Source organism: Eutrema salsugineum, unplaced genomic scaffold, assembly GCF_000478725.1.
Source record: "Eutrema salsugineum unplaced genomic scaffold, Eutsalg1_0 scaffold_1, whole genome shotgun sequence".
NCBI lineage: Eukaryota > Viridiplantae > Streptophyta > Magnoliopsida > Brassicales > Brassicaceae > Eutrema > Eutrema salsugineum.
In genome coordinates, this window is record NW_006256909.1 from 8,767,486 (window position 1) to 8,789,415 (window position 21,930).

Sequence of the window (21,930 nt, forward strand, 5' to 3'; positions counted from 1 at the left end):
AGAGGGCAAAAAATAGAATATCTTATTACTTTATTTTAAAAGTGTCTGTGCATACTTGGCAAAGCTTATAACCAATTGGATTAAGACACGTGATCTTTAAAACATTTCAAATAAAATATAAAAAGGTAAAATCAATTTAATAAAACCACCTTCGCCGATGTCGATCTCGTTCATAAACACTTCTCTCACCGCCCTGTTCTTGGTTCCAGATATTTAAACCCTAATTCTCGCCGGCGATCAATCTTCTCACATTGGGTTTGTGAAGAATGGTAAAAAAATTCCCCTTTTTCGTTTTTTCGATTCAAGATTCAATTTTAGGCTTTTGTGATTTGATTACTTGAACAGACGAGTGGGATTCAAAGTTCTTAATCATCGAACATCTGTTTGCTTTGTGCAGCATTGTTTATAAATTACTAATGTCCATGAATTACATCTTGATTGTGTTGGTATATGCAACAAAAATCTTTTTTTCTTCTTCTTGAATTGTGTGTGGTTGTGATTTAGAGAGGAAAATCAGCATAAACTTATGAGGAGCTTCAATTTGATAATGGACTGTTTATATAAATCTATATGCTTTTTAGAAATCTGTATCTTTGCAGAGAAACCATATATTTTGAATGTTTCCTAATCGTTGGCATATCGTTTGCAGGTGGAGAAATCACTTAAGTTATCCTCAAAAAACACCACACCTGTTGAAATTACTAGCCAAGCTTTGGCAACTAGACCATTGGCTAGAAACATAAAATTCTGTGGCAAAAAAGGTTAAAGAAATGCAAAGGCTTTCAATGGATATTTACATTTTATGAATCTGCAGTATGTATTGCTGTTTTCTGGTAAAATGCTTAAACGATGATGTGATTGTCGTTTCAGGAGCTTTTCCTTCTCGACAGTCTAATGGTGATCTTGCAGAGGACTTATCTAAAATCAGTGATGATGAGGTAAAAGAAATAATGTCTACCTTAAACGTTTAATTGATGCTCATTGTACCTACCACGATTATACACACATTGTATTCAAATTCATTACGTCTCTCGACCCTTCTTAAGAAGGGATATACTTTGTTTCTGTGAAAGTTTATCTGATTTGAATCCCATCTATGGTTTTAGTCTCTCTGTAAAAACAACAATTGTTCCTGGATTGTGGCGAACCAAGCTGTTGTTAACATGTAAGTCCATCACGTGTCGTTAGTTTCACTTAATTCCGACCATATAACCTAGTCAAAAACTATCCTCTTGTGTTTTTGCCTTTTTTCTTGAGTTTGTCTTCTTGTTTTTACTTTCATTTATATTCTATAATGCTTGATTTTAAGTTTGAAGTATGTATGATAAAAACTAATTTCTGTAACTGTGTTCTGATTTTATGGTTATTGCTGCTCATCAGGTTGCTGGTAATCTAAATAATAAAAAAGAATTCCTACTGAATAAGATAGCATGGGAATTGATGAACCCCGACTACCAAAAGGTTTTTGCTTTTATCCTGTCTTCGTTCTTCTTAGTTTCTGCTAACTGAACATTGATGTTCTTGCTAACGATCTTTCATCTCTTATCGATTATCAGGAAAAGCATAGGAAGTCCACCACAGTAAAAAAGAAAGATCCTATGAATAAGACTGCTCTTAGTAAGAAAACTCTCGCAGCCAGAACCGGAAGCAATGCAGAAAATGAAAATAAAAAGGTCAGTACTATTATTCCTTCAGCTCGCTCTCTGAAACAATGTCTAGATCGTTTCCTGTTTTATGTATTTTGCATTTCTTCTTTTGTTGATCGTTGGATCTTCCTCATTCTTCACCTTTTCTTATTGCATGCTCTTCCTCATTCTTCACCTTTTCTTATTGCATGCAGAGACTGACTTCAGATATCAATTACGATGTTTTGGATAAGCTATTTGATGACGTAAGTTTTCCTCTGTTTCTAGCTTTTCCTGTCACTTTATTGATTAAGCTCCGTTCCATTAATAAATCATCTATGTAGAATCCAAACTTGAAGAGATGTCAGTTTCTTGATGATAGAGTAGCCTCTTGTGAGCCAGTCTCTTATGTGTATTCGTATCTTTGTAGGAGAAGGCTCCAAAGAGAGCTAAGTTAGAGAAACCAATTGGTGACCAAATGGAAAGTTTACAGCAAAGCAGTGAAGAATGCCTTTTGGAACCTCAGGGTTCTGAAGAAGAAGAACCAGACTGGAACGAGGATTACAGTAATGATGATGATGATGGAAGAGTCAAAGAATTCGATGGTGACGCTGATCTTGAATTTGAAGATGAAGGAGAAGATAATGAAGATATAATTTGGTGATCTATTCTTACATTGTGAATTGATCTCAACATGTCTTACACATAGCATTGAATGCCTTTTGTCAAAAGCCTCTACATGCCTTATTTAGATTTATCATCTTCCTATCTAATAAATGAAAGCCTTCACATTGATCTGCTGTTTTACATGGTTCATAAAGAGTGTGTCTTTTGTCCTCTGCAAATACATTCTTCTCTTTTCTTCTCAATAATTGCAATATTTGGTACCACAATCTGAGAAGGTGAATCAGCAAGACAAACTTGGGTTCGTTGCCTCTTGCTCTCATGGCTTGTTCTATGATGAGCGGCCAGAATGTGGAACGTTAAGTTTCATCTGAATCTCACTCTCTGGATTATCTCGTAGCTCCTTGAGTCCATTTACCACGTTTTGAGCTAGATCCTCATAAGCTTTTGATACTACAGAACCAGGTGAAGAAACAACCACAGGAACACCTTCATCAGAACCTTCTCTGATCTTCATTTCCAGTGGAATCTATAAAGACAACCGAGAATAATGATCTCGTAAGGCCACAGATAGAATCAACTAGACTGTAACGCAGAAAAAAAAAACGGTTTTGGGTTAGGTTATATACCTCACCGATGAGTTTCAAACCCTTCCTTGCAGCCATCTGGCGTGCTCCTTCTTTCCCAAATATGAAAGAAGCTTCGTTACAGTGAGGACAAACAAAGCAACTCATGTTCTCCACAAGTCCCAAAATCTAGTATATAAATGCAGAACGGTTAAGCAGCTAAAGACAAACTATATGTTTCCAAGCACACAAATATAGATAAGGAGGGATATAGATGACCATACAGGTACTCTAACTTTTTCGAACATAGAGATTCCTCGATTAGCATCAGCAAGCGCAACATCTTGTGGAGTTGAGACAATTACAGCACCTGGAAACATAAGCACCCTCTGATAACTACATGATTTGTCAAATCTAGCACAGCTCGATATGCTACTAACGAGATGTGTATATATGTACCTGAGAGTTTAAGATTTTGGGATATGGTAATTTGAGCATCACCGGTTCCAGGAGGCATATCGACAACAAGAATATCAAGATTTCCCCAATCAACTCCTCTTGTCATCTTAGCAAGAGCACTCATTACCTGTAACAATACCACAAGCTTGATTACTGAACGAAAAGCTTCAAGTTTCACTAGATTTTGTTATTGTTGAATAAACCATACAGAGGATGTAATAAGAAACACACCATAGGACCTCTCCACACAATTGGTGCATCTTTTTCTACAAGGAGTCCCATGGACATGCATTTAACTCCATAGTTCTCAACTGGAATCATCTTCATATCTTCAAAATAGAGATTACATGAAAAGCGTATGAAAATACATACTTACAAACGCTAAACTGAATAGCAAGAAGTATATATCTATCTATCTATCTACCTTGGTTTACTTGAGGTTTTTGATTGATATTCATCATGATTGGAACAGATGGTCCGTACACATCCGCATCAAGCAATCCAATCTTCAGTTCACATTTGTTGGCCAATGCAACAGCTAAGTTAACTACATCAACCAAAAATAACAGATTCTTACATTATCAATTTCGAAAAACAACACAACAATATGCAATTTCACTGCCAAAGTTTAGGAGAGAAAAAATAAACGGAGGAAAGATGTGATGTACCAGCTGTAGAAGACTTTCCAACTCCGCCTTTACCGGACGCAACGGCGATGATATCTTTGACTCCATGTAACCGGAGCTCCGTCGTCCTCCCGCCGGCGCTAACAGAGCTCTGCAAAACGAAAAGGCGAAATTTTAGTAATCAGCGATCCCAAACAACCCCAAATCTCAAGATAACTGGTTGACCACGAAATAAACGAGATTAGGGAGAAGTTTCATACGAATTCATACGCAGAGACGGAAGCTGCGTGGAGTTCACGGCGGCGGAGAGACCGAAGAAGCGCGACGGTGGCCATGAGAGAGAGAAAGGAGAGAGAGCTCACAAGGGCAATTTTGGAAAAGCGATATATTTATGCTAAATCCCTAAAACCCTGCAAATTGGACTTAATTAACGAGAGGAAGAAGAAGAGATAAGCTGAAATTTGGACTGAGTCTCTTGAATCCCAGGCTCGGCGACGAAAGACGACGGCTTGGATATCTAGAGCGGTTGAAAACAGAGGTGGTTTTCTCGTAAATGACAGCAAATCGACATGGGCAAAAGTGTAAACTTCGTAACTCTCCCAGCGTCTGCTCTGCTGCAACTCGATCAGCCTCCGCCGATCCCAAACGGTGGCTGATATCTCGTTCAATGCAGTAAAGCAAAGTAAAGTTCTCGACTTTAAGTTCCCTTGTTGCAATCTAAATCATGATTGAACTTGAAGATAGATAGAGAATACAAGATGGAGATTGGAGACGGATACAAAGGGTTCAACAAAGAGAGAGCCTTTCGGCTTGAGGAAAATTGCTTTTGGGCTGAAGCAGATATTTGGAACATAAAAAAAGTGGAAACACGCCCAGTTATGTCGGAAGATACACATTGATTATGTCATCTCCCAGTTGGCTTCATGTTTAGGAGTGTGGAATCGCCTAAACTTTCATTCCTTATTGGAGGTGACCCTTTAAGCTCGATTTCTTCACCTCTTAGTGAGGTTTCGTAAGACTCTGCGACATTGTTGTCCTTCTTTGTAGCTACATCCGAGTTTGTCTTCTGGGGTTCATCAGATGCATACACCAATCTTAAGCCGCACTTGAGCACCTCGAGTCCGGCATTTTCATCTGTCACACCAAATTCAAGGGAAGCTGCAGTTGGAGTACATGCACCTGAGTGCTGGTCTTCAAGACATTTTATGTTGTTTGAGCATCTGGTATAGCAGATAAAGACATGGTCCGAGTTCATCTCTTCTAGTTTGCTCCCATGTTTGTTCCAACTTCCAACCAGGCGATCGAAGGAGATCCGCAACCCATTTATGCTTAGGATCAATTTGCATGTAACGGAAAAAGATTTGATTTTTTCTTTGCTGTTTGGAATGGAGACAACCGCACATAAAGCAATGCCAACAAACCTATTTTCGTTCCAGTGTGGGGGCAGTTTGAGCTCTAACGAAGATCCAACTGATTCATGACAAAACCATGACGGTACTTCACACCCAGGAACGCAAGTGCTGAATAAAGCCTCTGGAACAAAACCCTGCAAAAGTATTACAAAAGTTATAGTCTTAAGGTTACTTGAGAGCGAGATATGAATTGGAGGATATAATGAGAGAGATACCTCATTGCAGCGTTTTAGTGCATCCGATAGCAATTGGCATTTCCTTTGAGCATAGTTTGTGATTTCCTCTTTCGCAATTCGGTACAATTTGTCACAGTTGGTGAAAATAAATGTGGAGTGAATCTGCTCCATTGGCAAATGAGTAGCCAGTGGACTTGCAACTGTTTTTAGCGACTCGCACCCGTGTGCATCTAAGCACTGGAGATTTGGTGGAAGCTGTGCAATAGATAGAAGATTCTTACAGTATTTCAAGTCCAGCCATTTCAGTTGAAAAAGTTGTGTCATGTCACCCAAAAGGCGGATTTTCTCGTTTCCGCTTAAGCATAAACGCTCAAGTGAGGATATCTGAGGAATCTTTGTTATTTCTGTTCCATCAAGCAGTAAAATCTGCAAGCATTTCATATCCTCCATCTCATCCGGGAGACTATTCAGCTTTGAACAACCAGAGCATACTAGTTCTTGCAGATTTTGCAGCTTGTCAAAACCTTTTAACAGCTTTTCCAGCATCTTGCAGTCTTTCATATATAATTTGACGAGTCTTGTTAACTTTACTATGTCTGTAGGAAGTTGAGTAATTGTGGTGCCATCCAAGTACAGAGCTTCTAAAGATTCGGAAATCACCCAGAAATCATTCAGCAGGTTTGTGCAGTTGCTGAGGATGAGAGTCTTCAGAGATTCTAAATTGATCTTGGGAAGAGACTCAAGAGCCGTGCATCCTTTCAAATTCAGGAAAACAAGACTTGCCATAATTTGCACACCCGGAGGCAATGTTTTCAGTGCTGTGCAGCCTTCAAGGTTCAATCTTTCAACATATTGAGACTGTGAAAGACCTGACAAGTTTTCCAACTTACTTGAGTGACTGAGATCGACCCACCTCAGTTTTGGTGCAACCTGTGATGAGAAAAGGATACAGACACTCGAATTGGTTTAAGCCATCTGATCCAACTTAATATGTTGGCCAAAAACAAGGAAGGAATCATGGTGTTTATCCAGAGACGCACCTGCTCATCTTTCCAAATCTTTGTAATCTTGCTGTAGTGGAGCTTAAGGTCTACGAGATTCTTGGGGATGAATCCTTGTGGAAGTTCATCTATTGGGTACTTTAGCCAATGAAAACATCGGACCTCTTCCAGTGGAAGCTCAAGTTGTTTTTCAGGGATGTGTACGTTTTCCTTAGGCTCACATTCCCGTGGACAATGAGAGCTGTAGAACTTGAGGTACCGGAGATCACGCATCTCCGTGAGGTGATCCGTACCTAAGGTCACATCCTTCTTCATGTTATACAAATCGAGGAAAAGACTTCTGACTTCGGCGCCGCCTCCCTGTAAACACCTGCCTCCCTGTAAACACCTTGAAGTCAGCCAAGAGAAGAAAATAAAGCTCTGAACTAATAAATGGAATTTTTTTCTTTCTCACTCTTCTTTTCCGCAGCGTTTTGAGCATGTCTCCATGCCATATCCGCTTTCTCCCTCTTTCATCCTTAGCACCAAGTTCCATGGCAAACGTGTACAAAATATCATGCATCTCCACTCGACTGTCAGAAATATAAATCATGAACTTGTCCTTGAGAGCCTCTATTGTAATTGTCGCCTTAGGAAATTCGGGACCAGATGAATCCAGTAAGCTCTTTACGTAAACCAAGTCATGGGATCTGAAACAAGCTATGTCAAGAAATGCATCCTTTTGCTCTTGGCTCAGTTCATCATAAGTTACTTGCAGTACACGCTCTCGAATATTTTCGCTGAGACTTTGCTTAAAAGAATCCAATTTCTCTTTCCAGAGATGAGGCTCAAGTATACTAAGCTCTTTACCCAATATCTGTAGAATTAGTGGGTGGCCTCTCGCGTAACGCACAATCTCTTTAGACTCCTTCATGAAAGCTTCCACGTCGTGTTTGTTCGCAGACTGATTGAATGCATAGCGACGAAAGTGCTCTAACCCATCTCGATGGCTCAGAAGCGGTACCAAATAAGTATCATGGACCATAGGGTCCCCATGAACCATATCATCACGAATCACTGTGCGTGTTGCAATCAGAATCTTGCTACCTTTCTTGGTCCATTCACGATAACCTTCAAGAAGGACTTGTATATGTCTCTTGTCACTTGTCCCATCGAGAACAATGAAAACTTTGTCTTTACGTAGCTTTTCCTTGTATTGTTCGTAAGTCGCACCGTCTTCTATGTCGTCATCTTCAAGCAACTCTTTGAGGAGCATCCGTGGCAAGCTTTCCAAGCCCCATTGCTTTACAATATCGCTTATACCTTGGAGTAAACAGTGACTGTTGAACCTGCTGTTCCACCTCTCGTAAAACTCCTTCAAGAGAGTGGTTTTACCTACGCCGAGCATCCCAATAACTTGGACAATACGAGTCTCGCCATCTGTAATGTTTACTTTTTCTTTCAGTTCTTCCAAGCGTTGTTTGAGCCCACAAATCTGACGACCAGCCTCTGCTTCTTCTCCTTTTGTGTTTCGTAAAAGATCCACGGATCCACCTGTGCTTTCGTCTGACCAATTTTTTCTCAGCGCTTTCAAAACCTCTTCGACGATTTCATTGATGAACGTGCTCGCTTTCCTGCATTAGTGTCAGAATGACGAAATGCCAATAACAAGTTATTCATCTAATCTTAAAAAAAAAAAGAAAGAAAGATATATCTGGGAATAAACATATATATGTACGCAAGGGACAGTTTACTAATCATCCAAGTATAGAGCTTTTCATAATAAAATACTCCATTGTTGATATATGGATTTAAATACTGTAATCTTTCATATATTTATGTTACAATCCACTGTCTCAGTTTTAACTTTTGTTTATATAACTTTTTTTATATACAATTAATAACTTGCTTATATTTTCTTTTATATACAGTTAACTCGTCTGAGTGACATATTTTAACTAATTTTTTCGAAAAAAATATAGCGCTGGTTCGTAATTGTAAAAAGTAAAAGGAGAAATAATAAGCTTTAAATTAATGAAAAAATAATATACAAAAAGATAATAACAAAACCATCTTTCATAAGGAAAAAAAAAACTATATATTTCAATTTAGCATAATGAAATTAAATAATATATTTTAGTTAAAAAAAAAAGATTTCCTGTTTTAGATTAAGGAAATTAAAAAATAAAATAAAAACCTAAAACAGAAAAGATATTCTAATTTTTTTATTTTTTATAAAACCAGTTTATTAAGATATCTTTTTAATCTAATTTTTATTTCATGAACTACAAAATATAAATTACAAACTCGCATATATGCATGAGAGCTTTTAAATGCAGCGGCAAATCTAGATTTCACTTTTTTAAAGGAGGGCAAAATATACTTCAAATATAATTTTGCCGGGGCAATATGAAATTTTTGTTTCACCAAACTACCGATTTTCTAACAATTTCAAACTGAATGTATAAAGAGAAAATACATAAAACAAATTGTACCTCTCTCCTTTGAACGCGAAGCCCAACAGGTTACTAACATACGCCAAAGCCTCTTTCCATTTGTTCATCTGGTCTTCATTAAATCTTCTGTTCTTATTTGTGAGCGCATCACCAAATTTTCCCTTGTTGTGATATCTAACGGTGCAGGGTTCCACGTTGTAGAAGATAGGAATGGTCACGAGTTTGCCTTCTACAGTGAGTTCTTTTATCTTTTCTAGCTCGTCCAGGCACCAAGTTGACTCTGTAACATGCCGCCGGGAATTTGCAAAGCTTTGGGTTTGTTCCTCCTCATTTTGAATAGTTTTTTCATTATTTGGCACCCAACCCGTTCAACCAGGTTGCTGGATCGTGGGTTAAAGACAGTTTTTCTTGGATTTAACCGGATTTATAAATAGTGGGGTTTAACATTAAATCCAAACTAGAATAATGATCTTGTTCTGGGTTAACCTGTCCGACCGGATAGGTCGGTCCGGATTACAAAACTTTTATATTAAGTTTCTTTTGAGTTTCACTAATGACTACTTCAGGAACAATAAGAATGATAAAAAAAAAAATAATCAGAACAAATTAGAAGGAATAAATGTAGAGAAAGAATGTAATAAATTGTCACAGAAAATGGTAAAAAAAAAATGTAGAAAATGAATAGAACAATACATTTAATATTCTTTTATTAATTTCTTTTTTATTGCATTCCTTCAATTCTTTAATAATTTTGATAAGAAACACATTCATTTTTTATAATTCCATTTCAAAATAGGAATGAAGAGGAATAAAGAGAAATGAATTGTTCCTTTTGAATAGTAAAAAAATTTAGAGATCACATTCCTCGTTATTCCATTTCTTAATTATGATCATCACACCAACCAACCAGTTGGAGCCTTCGTCATATTTTTCCTACCTGTCTTTTCTTGTTTGTTTCCAGAAGTTTAACAAAGCTAATTAAGTTTCCATCTTAAGTTTCCTAAAGGAACAATCGGCGAAAGCATATACTTCAGCTACAAAATTTACTTTATATGCCGAAGGAAAATTCTAATTTATTGACCATACTTTGTTTGGGCTTCCAAATCTTTACAAGAAACTCGTGAAAAAGAAAACAAAAAATGGTTGATAGGAAAATGGTATGCATCAGCTTCAACAGATGGGAGGATACGATACGTCACTCCTTTGTCAGCCATCTCTCTGCAGAGTTTCAACGCAAAGGCATCTCTTTCTTCCCCTGTGAAGATGCAGCAATTGGATCCTCCAAGGAGAGTGGTGAAGCGATAGAGAAGGCTAAAGTTTCTGTGGTGATTTTGTCTGAGGAATCAGTTTCAACCGTTGGATGCCTGAACGAGTTAGTGAAGGTTTCCAAGTGCAACGGCTTGCTGGTGGTTCCAGTTTTTTACCGACTCACGAAATCGGAATTGAGGAAACATTGCTTGAAACTGAAAAAGATGCAACCTGACGCTCGGATAGCTGATGATTGGCGTCACGCTCTATTGGAAATTGCAGATTTACCAGGACACGCATCATCCTTTGAGCGAAGGTAAATCATTTGTATACTCTTAAATAATTTGTTTTTCTAGATTAGGTTTCGAATTTGTTAATTATTTAGCAAATATAGAGTAGCTCATGGGCGCAGTGCTATAAGAGTAACTATTTCTTTATTTTGGTGTGAGGAATTTATCGAGCGAGTGGCTAAAATGCCATAATTTAAAAAAAAAGAGTTCATAAGCCATAATCTAATAATTAATTTAATTTTGATTTTCTTTTAATATCAAAAACCTTAGAAAATCATATCCTCTCCCTTATTTGTTTCTATAATTACAGTAAAACCTGGGTGATATCCACCAATTCCACCTAAACCTTATAACCCGACCCAACTCATACTTATCCCCTAATAACTATATCCTAAATTCATAATTAAAAAAAAAAATTATTTAGCGAAGCTTCTCTTTCATCGCTTCCTTCATCGGTTATCTTCTTCCTTTTCTTCAAAATTTTCTGTTCTCCACCACTTCGATCATCTCTTTTCCGCTCACTTTCTTCGTCTTTTCGCCCGTTCGGTCACTCTTTGTCTCCTGTCTCTTTGTCTCTTATCTTTCACCGCTTCTTCTCTCATTTTATTTTGGTCTTTAACTCTTTACTCTCAATCAGACTTCCAGATGATTTTATTTTTCATAAAGATAAATTGCTTCAATTTTGGCTCAATTGGGTTCACGGAGAACCGTCTTTAGTCCAGAGAGATACGGTGAGAGGAATGGAAGGCGAGGTTTAGGTATGTGGATTTCAATTCCAATATGCAATTTGATACTAGTAAAGCAACAAACAAAAGAAAGATAGTTGAAAGCATTTTGATTGGGTTCTAGTGTGTAACTAGCTTGAACTTTTAGTCATTTACTTGTGATTTTCGAGGGGTAAAGGTTCTCGGTCGTCTTATGTTGCATTTAAAAGTCTACATCAGCAAATTAATCTCTTTCACATTCTGTTTGGCAGGAAAAAACTATGGATTCTTCAGCCAAGTCTTCATCTCATTTGAATGTGCATCCGAATGGTCCTTCATATGCTCCTCCTATGATACCTATAGATACTGATGATGGCATTTCATATAAAGGTTTGTCCAAGAATCTAGTTTTTATTTTCTTTTCTTTTGAATCAAAATCTTCCATATTGGACTAAAAGAGGCATACGTGTCTTTGCTTTTTTGCAGCTATTAATGGTGTGAGTGGAGATCTTCTCGAACAAAATGATCAGATGTTTAATCAAGTTTCATCAAATTTCTCAGCTTTTCAGGTGAATGCAACTTCCATCCTTCAGCTTGTAGAGTTTTGTATTCTTCCCTTGGAATGGATTTGTTTCTTTACCTTGTATCATTGGCCTTACCTTCAGAACAATTTGCAAATTGCTATAGGCCTTATCTTCAGAACATAGGAAACAAATTCTGTATAATATCGCAGATGCTCTTGAAGCAAATGAAAAAACGATCAGAGCTGAGAATGAATTAGCAGCTGCAGCACATGGAAGATCCACTTGGCTGGGTTTTAAAGAAAACGGAGGTGATCAGAGGATAATCGTTAGTATATAAAGTTTAACTTAGGTTCTACACTTCTAATGGGTATGCCTTCGGTTTAACTAATCCTTTTTATTCTTTATTCTAATGCTATTCAAATTTAATTATCTCTTTTAGCTTAAGGTGCTGGATTTTATGGTATTGATCACTGGATTTTATTAGTCTTTTTTGTAATTTGCTCGGTACTAGAGATATTAGAGATAGAGAATCAAATTTTTTGTTTTGTTGAGTATTTGTTTTGTCTTTGAAGAGTTACATATTTCATTGTAGGTACGATTAGGATGGTATTATGCTGTTACATATAACAAGAGCATAAAGGAGTGGTCATATAGAGGTGGAGCCTTGCTAAAGAGTTTCAAACTTCTTTCATCTTGATGTTTATATATTCTGAGAAGTACTTGATTTGTTTTATTTCATTAATTTTTGGCTGAATTTGAGATGTTATCTTAGATGTTTTGTTTTATCTATTATGAGCTCTTCAGAAAACAAGAAGAAAAAAAAGAAATCAGCCATCTTTTTTTCATTTTTTGTTACATTCTATTTTATTCATCTTTTTTATTCAAATGCAAAGATGGACAACCAAGTACAACTATGGACAATTATGGACAGTTAAGTATAATTATGGACAACTAAATACAATTATGGACAACTAAATACAACTATGTACAACTAATGCTAAGTACAATTTTGGTAAAAAAAACATGTACAACTAGGTGCAATTAAGTACAATTACGTTATGAATTTTTCCAGGACAACTAGGTGCAATTAGGTACAATTACGTTATGAATTACATTAAAATTATAATTATCATTAATTAAAAAAAAGTATGGAGTGTTTCTTATAGTTTAAGACATGTTTGCATTTCTTAAATATATACTTTCTTTATATGTTTAATTTAATTTTAATTATTAATTTTAAAAAAAATTAAGGTGTTGCATATAGTTGTCCTTACTTGTCTAGTTGTCCATTGCTTATTCACATCCACGAAGTTAGAGAACACGTGTCCTCACTAAATAGACATTTGCGCAGTAAAAGTACCACGTGCACCGTCAATTTTGTACATAGTTGTACCCAATTGTCCAGTTGTCCAAAATTCTTCATAGTTGTCCTTTGACGATTTTAGCATTTTTCGAGTTGTCTCTTAATATAAATTATTATTTTGTAGTTGTCCACATGATTTTTGACTATTGTAGTTCATTTACAAGGTTTTCATGACACAAATTATGCAAAATCATTTATTTGCATCTTTTCCATCAAAAGATTGTTAACATTATGAAAGTCTTCCTTGTATCATAAGGTATGTTTGATGTGAAATCAATAATATGTAGGAAAATGAAAATTTCATTTTATCCATGTTATTAATATTGTTCTTTATAGTTTAAGACATGTTTGCATTTCTTAAGTATATACATTCTTTACATATTTAATTTAGTTTAATTATTTTTTTTTAAAATAAGGAGCATGTAATTGTTCTTACTTGTCCAGTTGTCCCTTACTTATTCACATCCACGAAGCTATGCCCCGACAAAAATAGATATGTGCGCAGTCAAAGTACCACGTGCGCCGTCAAAGTACCACGTGCGCCGTCAATTTTGTACATAGTTGTACCTAATTGTCCAGTTGTCCAAAATTCTTCATAGTTGTCCTTTGGCGATTTTAGCATTTTTTCAGTTGTCCTTTAATATAATTATTATTTTATAGTTGTCCACATGATTTTCGACTATTGCAGTTTATTTACAAGGTTTCATGACACAAATTATGCAAAATCATATATTTGCATCTTTTCCGTAAAAAAATTGTTAACATTATGAAAGTCTTCCTTGTATCATAAGGGATGTTTGATGTGTAATCAATAATTTGTATTAGAAAAATGATAATTTCATATTATTCATCTTTTAATTATATTCCTGAAAGCATTCTCAGCCAAAAATGAAATTCTGACTTTCCTAAGTGTTCTGATGTCTGTCAAAGTAATACGTGTATCTATGCGTGCAGTCAATTTTGTACATAGTTGTACCTAATTGTCCACTTGTTTGAAAATCTTAATAGTTGTTCTTTTGAAATTTTAGTGTTTACATTGATTTTCGACTATTAATTTTTATTTACGAGGGTTTTATAATATAATTGTGCAAAATCATATATTTTGCCTCTTTTATTTTATAAGACAGTTAACAATATAACATAAATGAAATAAGTTATCTGCTCTAAATATGAGGTATTAAATGATATAACATAAATTTTTGAAATCCATTAAATTTTTTTTGTGGTCGATGCTCATTATATCTTGAAAATAAAATCAAAGAATACTCATTTATCAATTATTCAAGTTGTCTTAGTTTATACACATTTGTACCAGTTGTCCTATATCTCCAAGTTGTACCACTTGTACTAGTTGTCCTCGATTTCATAGTTGTACCAGTTGTCTTCCTCTGCAGATTTGGTGATGAACTCGGATTCTAATTCTAATCTACCTAAAAATCACTATGATTCAACAACTATATTCGCCAAATTACTCATGCAAATACCTAATCTTCACATAAAACTGGGTTACCAACCCGATTTACATACCGAACAAGCAATTTTCGCAAATTTTATCCCTAAATTTTGAAATCTCCAAATCTCTAAATAAAAACTTCACTCAGTTTTGAAAAACTTCAACAATGGTGGAGGAGAGAGAAGAACATAACAATAAATTGATCACAGAGGAGGAAGAAGAGGACGCCGCGGCGATGGCTACTGCGTAATGGGTTGAATCGCGATTTCGAATTCAAGCTCAAAGAAGAAACAGCTCGGGGGAGAAGAAAGCTCAAGAAAAAAAACCCAGAAATATCTAAATTAATTTAATATCCAAAAATTAATTAAAATAATCAAAGTCCACCAAAATTTTTTATGCCACAAAACTGATTCATTAAGGGTATAATCGGAATTCTATATGTGTTATGGCATCTAGACTTTTTTATGGCACCTCTGATCATCTGTTTCCAATTTATGGCAATTTAGCCATTAATTCGAACTTATCATGAGTCCACTGGTTTCTGCTGCTTCGGTTATTGCTGCTGGGTTGGCTATTGGACTTGAGTATACAAATGATTAGTTGAAATGATTTTTTCTAAATTTTCTAAAAAATATTTTCTTATTAGAAAAAATCATTTCAACTAATCTAGGAAATTATTTTAGGATTCTTATTCTTATTCTTATTATCATGGTCATATATTTGCTAAATAATTTCCTTATTTTGAAATGTCTCCGAAAATGTTTTACCAAAAAAAAAAAAAAATGTCTCCCAAAACGCATGTCTATTCCAGAAAAATATGAACTCTTATAGTTGAAAAAACAATTTCAAACAATTGAAAAATCTTTGTGTTGAAATTTCAGCGATTCCGAACTTGTGGAGGAGATTGTTGCCGATGTGCGTGAAAAGCTTGATCTTACGTGTAAAATTGGAGTCTACTCCAGATTGATGAAAATAGAAAACTTGATACGCAAGCAACCATTGGGCATCCGAAGCTTAGGGATTTGGGGTATGGGAGGCATAGGGAAGACGACACTTGCTGAAGCAGCTTTCAAAGAGCTTTCGTGTGAATTTGACGTTTCTTGCTTCATCAAAGACTTCGACAAGGACTTTCAAGACAAGGGAGCGTACGGGTTGTTGGTGAAACACTTGCGGAAACAGCTTGGCCTAGGCAGTCACGTCACAAGACTGAGCCTCCTCATAGAAACATTACGCCATAAACGAGTTCTTGTTGTTCTCGACGATGTGCGCAAGCCGCTTGGTGCGACGATTTTTCTTTCGGAATTTGACTGGCTTGGTTCTGGAAGCTTGATAATCATAACCTCCAGAGATAGACAAGCACTTGTCCAGTGTCAGGTCAACGAAATTTACGAGGTCCAAGGCTTAAACAAGCACGAGGCTCTGCAGCTCTTCTCCCGATGTGCATTTAGGAAAGATGTAGCAGATGAGAAACTCATGGAGCTGTCCATGAAATTCGTTGACTATTCTGACGGAAACCCTTTAGCTCTATGCATTTATGGTGAAGAACTTGTCGGAAAAACACAGTCTGAAATGGAGAGTGTGGTCCGGAATCTCAAGATACGTCTTCCCGACAAGATTCTTAATGAACTCAAGAGAAGCTACGACGCACTCGGTGACAGCGAGGGAAATGTTTCTGGAAATCGTGTTTTCCTTTAGAGGAGCGAATGTTGACAATGTGATGCAGTTTCTTGCAGGCTGTGGATTCTTTCCCCGTGTTGGAATCGATCTTCTTGTGGACAAAAGCTTGGTGACTATTTTAGGAAACAGAGTGCAACTTCATAATTTGATATACGATGTTGGTCTCCAAATCATCAAGGATCCAACAGAAGAGATCGAGATGGCTTATAGATTCGTGGATGCTTCCAACATTCAATCTCTCGTAGAAAATGAAATCGGAGAAGCAGCACCCGTACCGGTATTATTCGTTTATCACATTCTTTTCCATCTTTTACTAATTTTTTGGGAACTAACCAATATTCATTCAATCCCTTTTTGATTTCTTTTCAGGGAAATGAAGATATTAAAGCCATTTGCTTGGACACCTCTAACTTAGACTTCAAAGGTCATATTGCATTCCAGAATATGCATGACCTCAGATCTCTAAAGATTTCTAGTTCTGATCTTATCAAGGATAGTCAAATCTGCCTTCCAGGGGAATCTCAATCTCTTCCGCCTGAGCTAAGACTTCTCCATTGGAAATATTATCCTCTGCAATCATTTCCACAAGATTTTGATGCTCAGTATCTTGTGGAGCTCAATATGACATGCAGTAAACTTCGGAAACTTTGGGGAGGAACCAAGGTTAGAAACACACATGGTTTACACATAGTTTTCAGTTTTACCAAACTCGCTTTTATTCATTTGTTGATTTTTGATTGTTTTGTTCAGAATCTTAAGGTGTTGAAGAGGATCACGCTCAGCCATTCCCTGCAACTAGTTAACGTTGATGAACTTCAATATTCTCGAACAATCGAGCTAATTAATCTCCAGGGATGTTCAGGGTTGCAGAGTTTTCCGGACATGGGTCAATCACAACATCTCCGAGTAGTGAATCTCGCAACTTGCATAAATATCAAAAGTTTTCCAAAGGTCCCACCGTCTATCAAGAAGCTGCATCTCCAGGGAACCGGCATAGGAGAATTATTTCATCTTGAAGGATCAACAAATCAAGTAAATGTTAGCTTCTCAGACCAAGATCTTGGAAAGCTTGTTTTCATGAACCTGAAAGATTGTTCTAGTTTGAGAAGTCTTCCTGACATGGTTAATTTTAATTCTCTTGAAGTTCTTAATCTCTCTGGTTGCTCAGAACTTGAGGAGATTCAGGGTTTCCCAAAAAACCTGAAAAGGTTATCTCTGGCCAAGACTGCCACAAGAGAAATCCCTTCTTCTCTGTGCCACCATTTCTCTAAGCTTGTGGTACTAGACATGGAGGACTGCAAAAGGCTTACAAACTTGCCAATCGGAATGTGTAACATGAAATCTCTTGCCTTGCTGAAACTGTCTGGCTGCTCAGAGCTTGATAATATTCAAGATCTTCCAAGAAACCTCAAAGAGTTATATCTAGGCGGCACAGCGGTAAAAGCACTTCGATCACCATTGCTTGAGAATCTCTCTGAACTTGTTATATTAAGTTTGGAGAATTGCAAACGGCTTCAGCATCTGCCGACGGGAATGAGTAAGTTGAAATCTCTTGTCACGCTCAAACTGTCTGGCTGCTCGGAGCTGGAGACTATTCCTGATCTTCCTCAAAATCTAAAGGAGTTATTTCTTGTTGGTACTGCCATCAGATATTTGCCATCTTCTATTGGATATCTCGCTGAACTTGATACATTGGATCTGAAGAACTGCAAAAGACTCCGACACTTGCCAATGGAAATGCAAGATTTATTACCCCTCAACGTTCTTGATCTCTCCAACTGCTCAGAGCTTGAGTTAATTCCTGGTTCTCTACCAAAAACCAGAGATCTACGTATATCTCTCACAGCCATGCCACTTCAAGCAAAGTTGCCATATTCTTTCTCAAGATTCTATGCACATATAGTCACTTTATCCCTTTCTAAGGCAGGCTTGAAGTACATTCCAGAAGAGATACGTTGGATGCCTTCACTAAAGACATTAGATCTTAGTGGGAACGGTTTCAGAAATGTTCCAATAAGCATCAAGGAGCTTTCTAAACTAGTCATTCTAAGGTTACGGTATTGCAAAAACCTCATAGATCTTCCACTGCTTCCCCGAAGTCTACAAGTCTTGAATGCGCATGGTTGTTCATCTCTGAGATCAACTTCTTTGGAGTTCAAGCAGCTTCCTAGGTATTACACATTCAGTAATTGCTTTTTTCTTCCCCCTTGCAAAGTTTTCACGCAGGCACTGGATAACATCATAGAATATATGGCGGCACGACAGCGCCAGCAAAATCTCGAAAACGCTTTGGCTTTCAGCTTGTGTCTACGCTCCCCTAGAAGTCGAATTTCCAAACTTAATCTGCAAACAGGATCTTCTGTAATGATAAGACTAGATCCGTATTCAAGAAGCATGGTCATGAGCTTTGCTATACTGGTTGAAGTTTCATTCTCAAAGGAATTTAATGATGCTGCTGGTTTGGGCTTCAAGTGTGTTTGCAAATGGAGTGATGAGAAAGGCCATGCTCATAGTCTTGAGAATAGTTTCCATTGCTGGGCTCCAGGTGAAGCTATTCCCAAGATTAAAAAAGATCACATGTTTGTCTTCTTTGATCTCAAAATGCATAGACGTATCTTTGAAGATGATGTCTCCGGTTCCGGTATCTTGGCTGATCTGTTTGTCTTTGAGTTGATCCCTGTTAACAAGGAGGAGAAAACTTGCATGGTGACGAAGTGTGGAGTCTACGTGATTTTTGATGTAGTTGGAAATCCAAGTCGAAACGCGACAACCCGTCTTAGTTCTTCGATTAATCCAGATGATGAAGAAGTTAAAACAAGGTTAAGAGGTAACTATGATGCAGCAGCTGGCAGTTCAAGTGGAAACACGATAACCCCTCTTGGCTATTCGTCATATCCAGATGATGACCTTAAAAAAAGGTTAGGAGTACTTAACTATGATGCAAGTCGAAGCACGATGATTCTCAAGCTTCCAAGGAAGACGAAGCTTCCAAGGAAGACGATGATACGGATACCAATGCGAAATCGCGGAGGCGAAGGCGGAGAAAAGATCTGGTGTAATGATACCGATGGAGTGAAACCTCCTTTCCTTCCGCAGGATTGTATCTCAATGATAATCTCATTCACGAGTCCACAGGAAGCCTGCGAGCTCGCGTTGGTTTCGAAAATGTTTGAGTCGGCGGTCGAGTCAGATATTGTATGGGAGAGGTTTTTGCCTCCGGAATATGCGTGTCTGGTTGTTCCTCAGTTGGCAGATTTCTCATCGAAGAAGGATCTGTTTTTCGCTTTATGCGACGTTCCCGTTCTAATGGACGATGGCAAAAAGAGCTTATGGGTAGAGAAAGCTAGTGGGAAGAGATGTATCATGTTATCAGCGATGGAGCTTTCAATTGCATGGGGAGATGAACCTCGGTATTGGCAATTGATTCCAAGTCCTGAAGCTAGATTTGAAAGAGTTGCTGTACTTATCGATGTATGTTGGTTCGACATTTGTTGCAGCATAAGTAGTCATGTCCTATCTCCAAGAACTCGCTACTCAGTTTACGTTGTGTTCACGAGAGCGGCAGAGTGTCGTGGCTTTGAGGATGTGGGCATAGAAGCTGCAGTTGGTGTGATGGGTTCTAAATCTAGAAGATTAATATGCTTTGATACGGCTACGGATGGGAGGTTTCAAAGGAGGCCAAGGAGTAACTTGGTAAAACCAGAGGAGAGGGAAGATGGTTGGATGGAGGTAGAGCTTGGGGAGTTCTTCAATGTAGGAGGATTGGATAGTGATGATGAAATTGAGATGAGGGTTATTGAGACTAAGTCGAACCTTTGGAAGAGTGGTTTGATCATTCAAGGATTTGAAATCCGTGCATCGAAAAGTCGGGAAATTGATGCACTGGGTGTTACCCGATCAACCACTCATCAATTGAGCGAAAAGGTCAGTTCTAATCTAAGCCAAACGTTTAGAACTGAAGAAGCTGAAGTGGAAGCGTTTGGAAGTAGGGAAACGGGGAATCGGAATCGGAATTGGAAGCGGAATTGGAATGGGAATAGGAAGCGGGTAGGGTAGCGGAATCAGAATCTGGAAGCTGAAGTGGAAGCGTTTATATTTATCATAATCACTTAAATCAATATGCGAAATCTGTTTTGATGTCTATATTGGATTTGTAATTTGTATATTGATTTCTAAATTTTGATTTAAGTGATTATGATAAATATATATTGGATTTGTAATTTCTAAAAGTATAAGTAAAAATTTATTATTTTAGTTAAGGGTGGGCAAAAAAACCGAACCAAATTGAACCAACCAAACCAACCGAACTTAAACCAAATTAAACCAATTCATTTTTAATATATAATCTGTTTGGTTGAAGTTTTCACAATCCGAACAGTTCGGTTCGGTTTGGTTTTAAACCGAACCAAACCAAAAAACTAATATACTTATTTTATTTAACTTTTTAGTTAGTTCATAATATTAGTTTTTTGAAATATGGTGAAATGTGAAATTTCACCTAAACCAACATATCATTTCTTTTTGATTTTTTTTAAAACTGAATTAAACCAAACCAAATTCAAACCGAGCTAAACTTATTTCAGTTAAGTTTGGTTAAAATTTTATTAAACCCGAATTAACCAAACCGAACCGAACTCAAACCGAACCCGAAAATAAACCAAAATACCCACCCCTAATTTTATTAATTTTTTATACGAAATCTGTTTTGATGTTTATACTATACTTTCGAATAAAGTTGTACGTCTAGTTGGGATATAATTCTTAAGCTATATAGAATCGACAAAGTTTTTTATTGAATTGAAACTTAAGAGCATGATTAACGCTGTATTTAGGTGGAATTTAGCAGAAACTTAATATTTTTTTAATGATGGGTCGTTTCTAATTTGGCAGAGACGTCTTCTAATTGGGGACGTTTTTACGCGTTTCTGTGGACACGTATCATGTGTGCATTCGTTTTCAAACTTGGAGAGAAAATTTTTTTTTTGCAAAAGGTTTTCATTTTGCCCGAGTTTCGAAAGTTTTCATTTCCTCTCGACCCTTTTCTCTCATTTCTCCGACGAACTCGAGGCCAAATCGATTTGTCTCCGGCAGCTTCTCCGACGGGTCGCGGTTCTCAGACGGGGCATCACGGTTCGAAACTTGTCTGCGAAAGTGAAGGCGAAAGAGATAAGTTCTTAAACCCTAATCTCCTCTCTTTATCGGTTGAATTTTTGTTTGGTCATCCGGGGTTATCGCGTTGTGTGTATACCGTAATCGAAGTTTGTGTGTCATCTAGGGTTTAGATTTGTCTGTATTTGAAGTTGAAATTGAGAAATCCTGATTTGCGAGGAAACCCTAATTTTGGGAATTGGGGCTTTTTTTATGTGATGAAATTTTTGGGTTCTATCTGCATATCTGGGGATAATTTGATCTGATTAGTTTGAAAATGACATTTATTTCCATTGTTATTAGGTTTAGTTTGGATGTGTCATTCATCGTTTTCGATTGTTAGCGATGAAATCGGTTAACAAGTTTAAGTACTTGCAATTTACTTCGATTATGCTCTTCTATGTCATCGTTCTTAGTCATGGTGATTTTGGTTCATCTCTTTTGAACTTAATACTCGTGAGTGTGAATTTGTATGTCATGATTTGTTTCATCGTTTGTTGTCATTATGGTTTTGGTGTCTTGCTTATGATGGTTATGTCGTTTTTTACTTGTGAGATTGATTAGTTTTGTTCTGTTACTTACAGGGCAATGCCGATCAG

General features: G+C 37.0%; 4 protein-coding genes across 4 annotated transcripts; 2 read left to right on the forward strand and 2 right to left on the reverse strand.

Annotated features, from left to right (window-relative positions):
• Positions 1-147: 147 nt before the first annotated feature.
• LOC18029576 lies at positions 148-2,326 on the forward strand. The gene is made up of 7 exons (XM_024149348.1): positions 148-269; positions 650-761; positions 871-938; positions 1,381-1,461; positions 1,557-1,673; positions 1,841-1,891; positions 2,056-2,326. Exons 1-7 carry the CDS (start codon positions 267-269, stop codon positions 2,287-2,289), a joined length of 666 nt encoding a protein of 221 aa, XP_024005116.1. The 5' UTR covers positions 148-266; the 3' UTR covers positions 2,290-2,326.
• LOC18029577 (iron-sulfur protein NUBPL) lies at positions 2,290-4,704 on the reverse strand. Its single transcript, XM_006413901.2, has 8 exons — positions 4,161-4,704; positions 3,943-4,051; positions 3,699-3,821; positions 3,506-3,603; positions 3,275-3,401; positions 3,100-3,185; positions 2,879-3,004; positions 2,290-2,778 (listed from the first exon to the last, which is right to left on the reverse strand). Exons 1-8 carry the CDS (start codon positions 4,233-4,235, stop codon positions 2,581-2,583), a joined length of 942 nt encoding a protein of 313 aa, XP_006413964.1. The 5' UTR covers positions 4,236-4,704; the 3' UTR covers positions 2,290-2,580.
• LOC18029578 (disease resistance protein RPS4) lies at positions 4,608-9,850 on the reverse strand. The gene is made up of 6 exons (XM_024148975.1): positions 9,832-9,850; positions 8,964-9,204; positions 6,944-8,102; positions 6,529-6,849; positions 5,528-6,418; positions 4,608-5,446 (listed from the first exon to the last, which is right to left on the reverse strand). The coding sequence occupies exons 1-6, from the start codon at positions 9,848-9,850 to the stop codon at positions 4,805-4,807; spliced, it is 3,273 nt and encodes a 1,090-aa protein (XP_024004743.1). The 3' UTR covers positions 4,608-4,804.
• A 5,549-nt stretch (positions 9,851-15,399) lies between these two features.
• Positions 15,400-20,403, forward strand: LOC18029580 (disease resistance protein RRS1). The gene is made up of 3 exons (XM_024149909.1): positions 15,400-16,460; positions 16,553-16,846; positions 16,934-20,403. The coding sequence occupies exons 1-3, from the start codon at positions 16,041-16,043 to the stop codon at positions 20,237-20,239; spliced, it is 4,020 nt and encodes a 1,339-aa protein (XP_024005677.1). The 5' UTR covers positions 15,400-16,040; the 3' UTR covers positions 20,240-20,403.
• The last annotated feature ends 1,527 nt before the right edge of the window (positions 20,404-21,930 follow it).

Bases quoted from the DNA above. Each gene is read 5' to 3' on its own strand.
- LOC18029576 (XM_024149348.1), top strand. The intron at 939-1,380 runs GTAAAAGAAATA...GCTGCTCATCAG, and splicing joins CTAAAATCAGTGATGATGAG to GTTGCTGGTAATCTAAATAA. The intron at 1,892-2,055 runs GTAAGTTTTCCT...GTATCTTTGTAG, and splicing joins TGGATAAGCTATTTGATGAC to GAGAAGGCTCCAAAGAGAGC.
- LOC18029577 (XM_006413901.2), bottom strand. From the start codon at position 4,235: ATGGCCACCGTCGCGCTTCTTCGGTCTCTCCGCCGCCGTGAACTCCAC. The intron at 3,005-3,099 runs GTATGGTCATCT...TTTATATACTAG, and splicing joins TCGAAAAAGTTAGAGTACCT to ATTTTGGGACTTGTGGAGAA. The intron at 2,779-2,878 runs GTATATAACCTA...TTGTCTTTATAG, and splicing joins GTTTGAAACTCATCGGTGAG to ATTCCACTGGAAATGAAGAT.
- LOC18029578 (XM_024148975.1), bottom strand. The intron at 6,850-6,943 runs GTGAGAAAGAAA...AGGTGTTTACAG, and splicing joins AAACGCTGCGGAAAAGAAGA to GGAGGCGGCGCCGAAGTCAG. The intron at 6,419-6,528 runs GTGCGTCTCTGG...TTCTCATCACAG, and splicing joins AGATTTGGAAAGATGAGCAG to GTTGCACCAAAACTGAGGTG.
- LOC18029580 (XM_024149909.1), top strand. From the start codon at position 16,041: ATGGTGAAGAACTTGTCGGAAAAACACAGTCTGAAATGGAGAGTGTGG. The intron at 16,461-16,552 runs GTATTATTCGTT...ATTTCTTTTCAG, and splicing joins GAGAAGCAGCACCCGTACCG to GGAAATGAAGATATTAAAGC. The intron at 16,847-16,933 runs GTTAGAAACACA...TGTTTTGTTCAG, and splicing joins AACTTTGGGGAGGAACCAAG to AATCTTAAGGTGTTGAAGAG.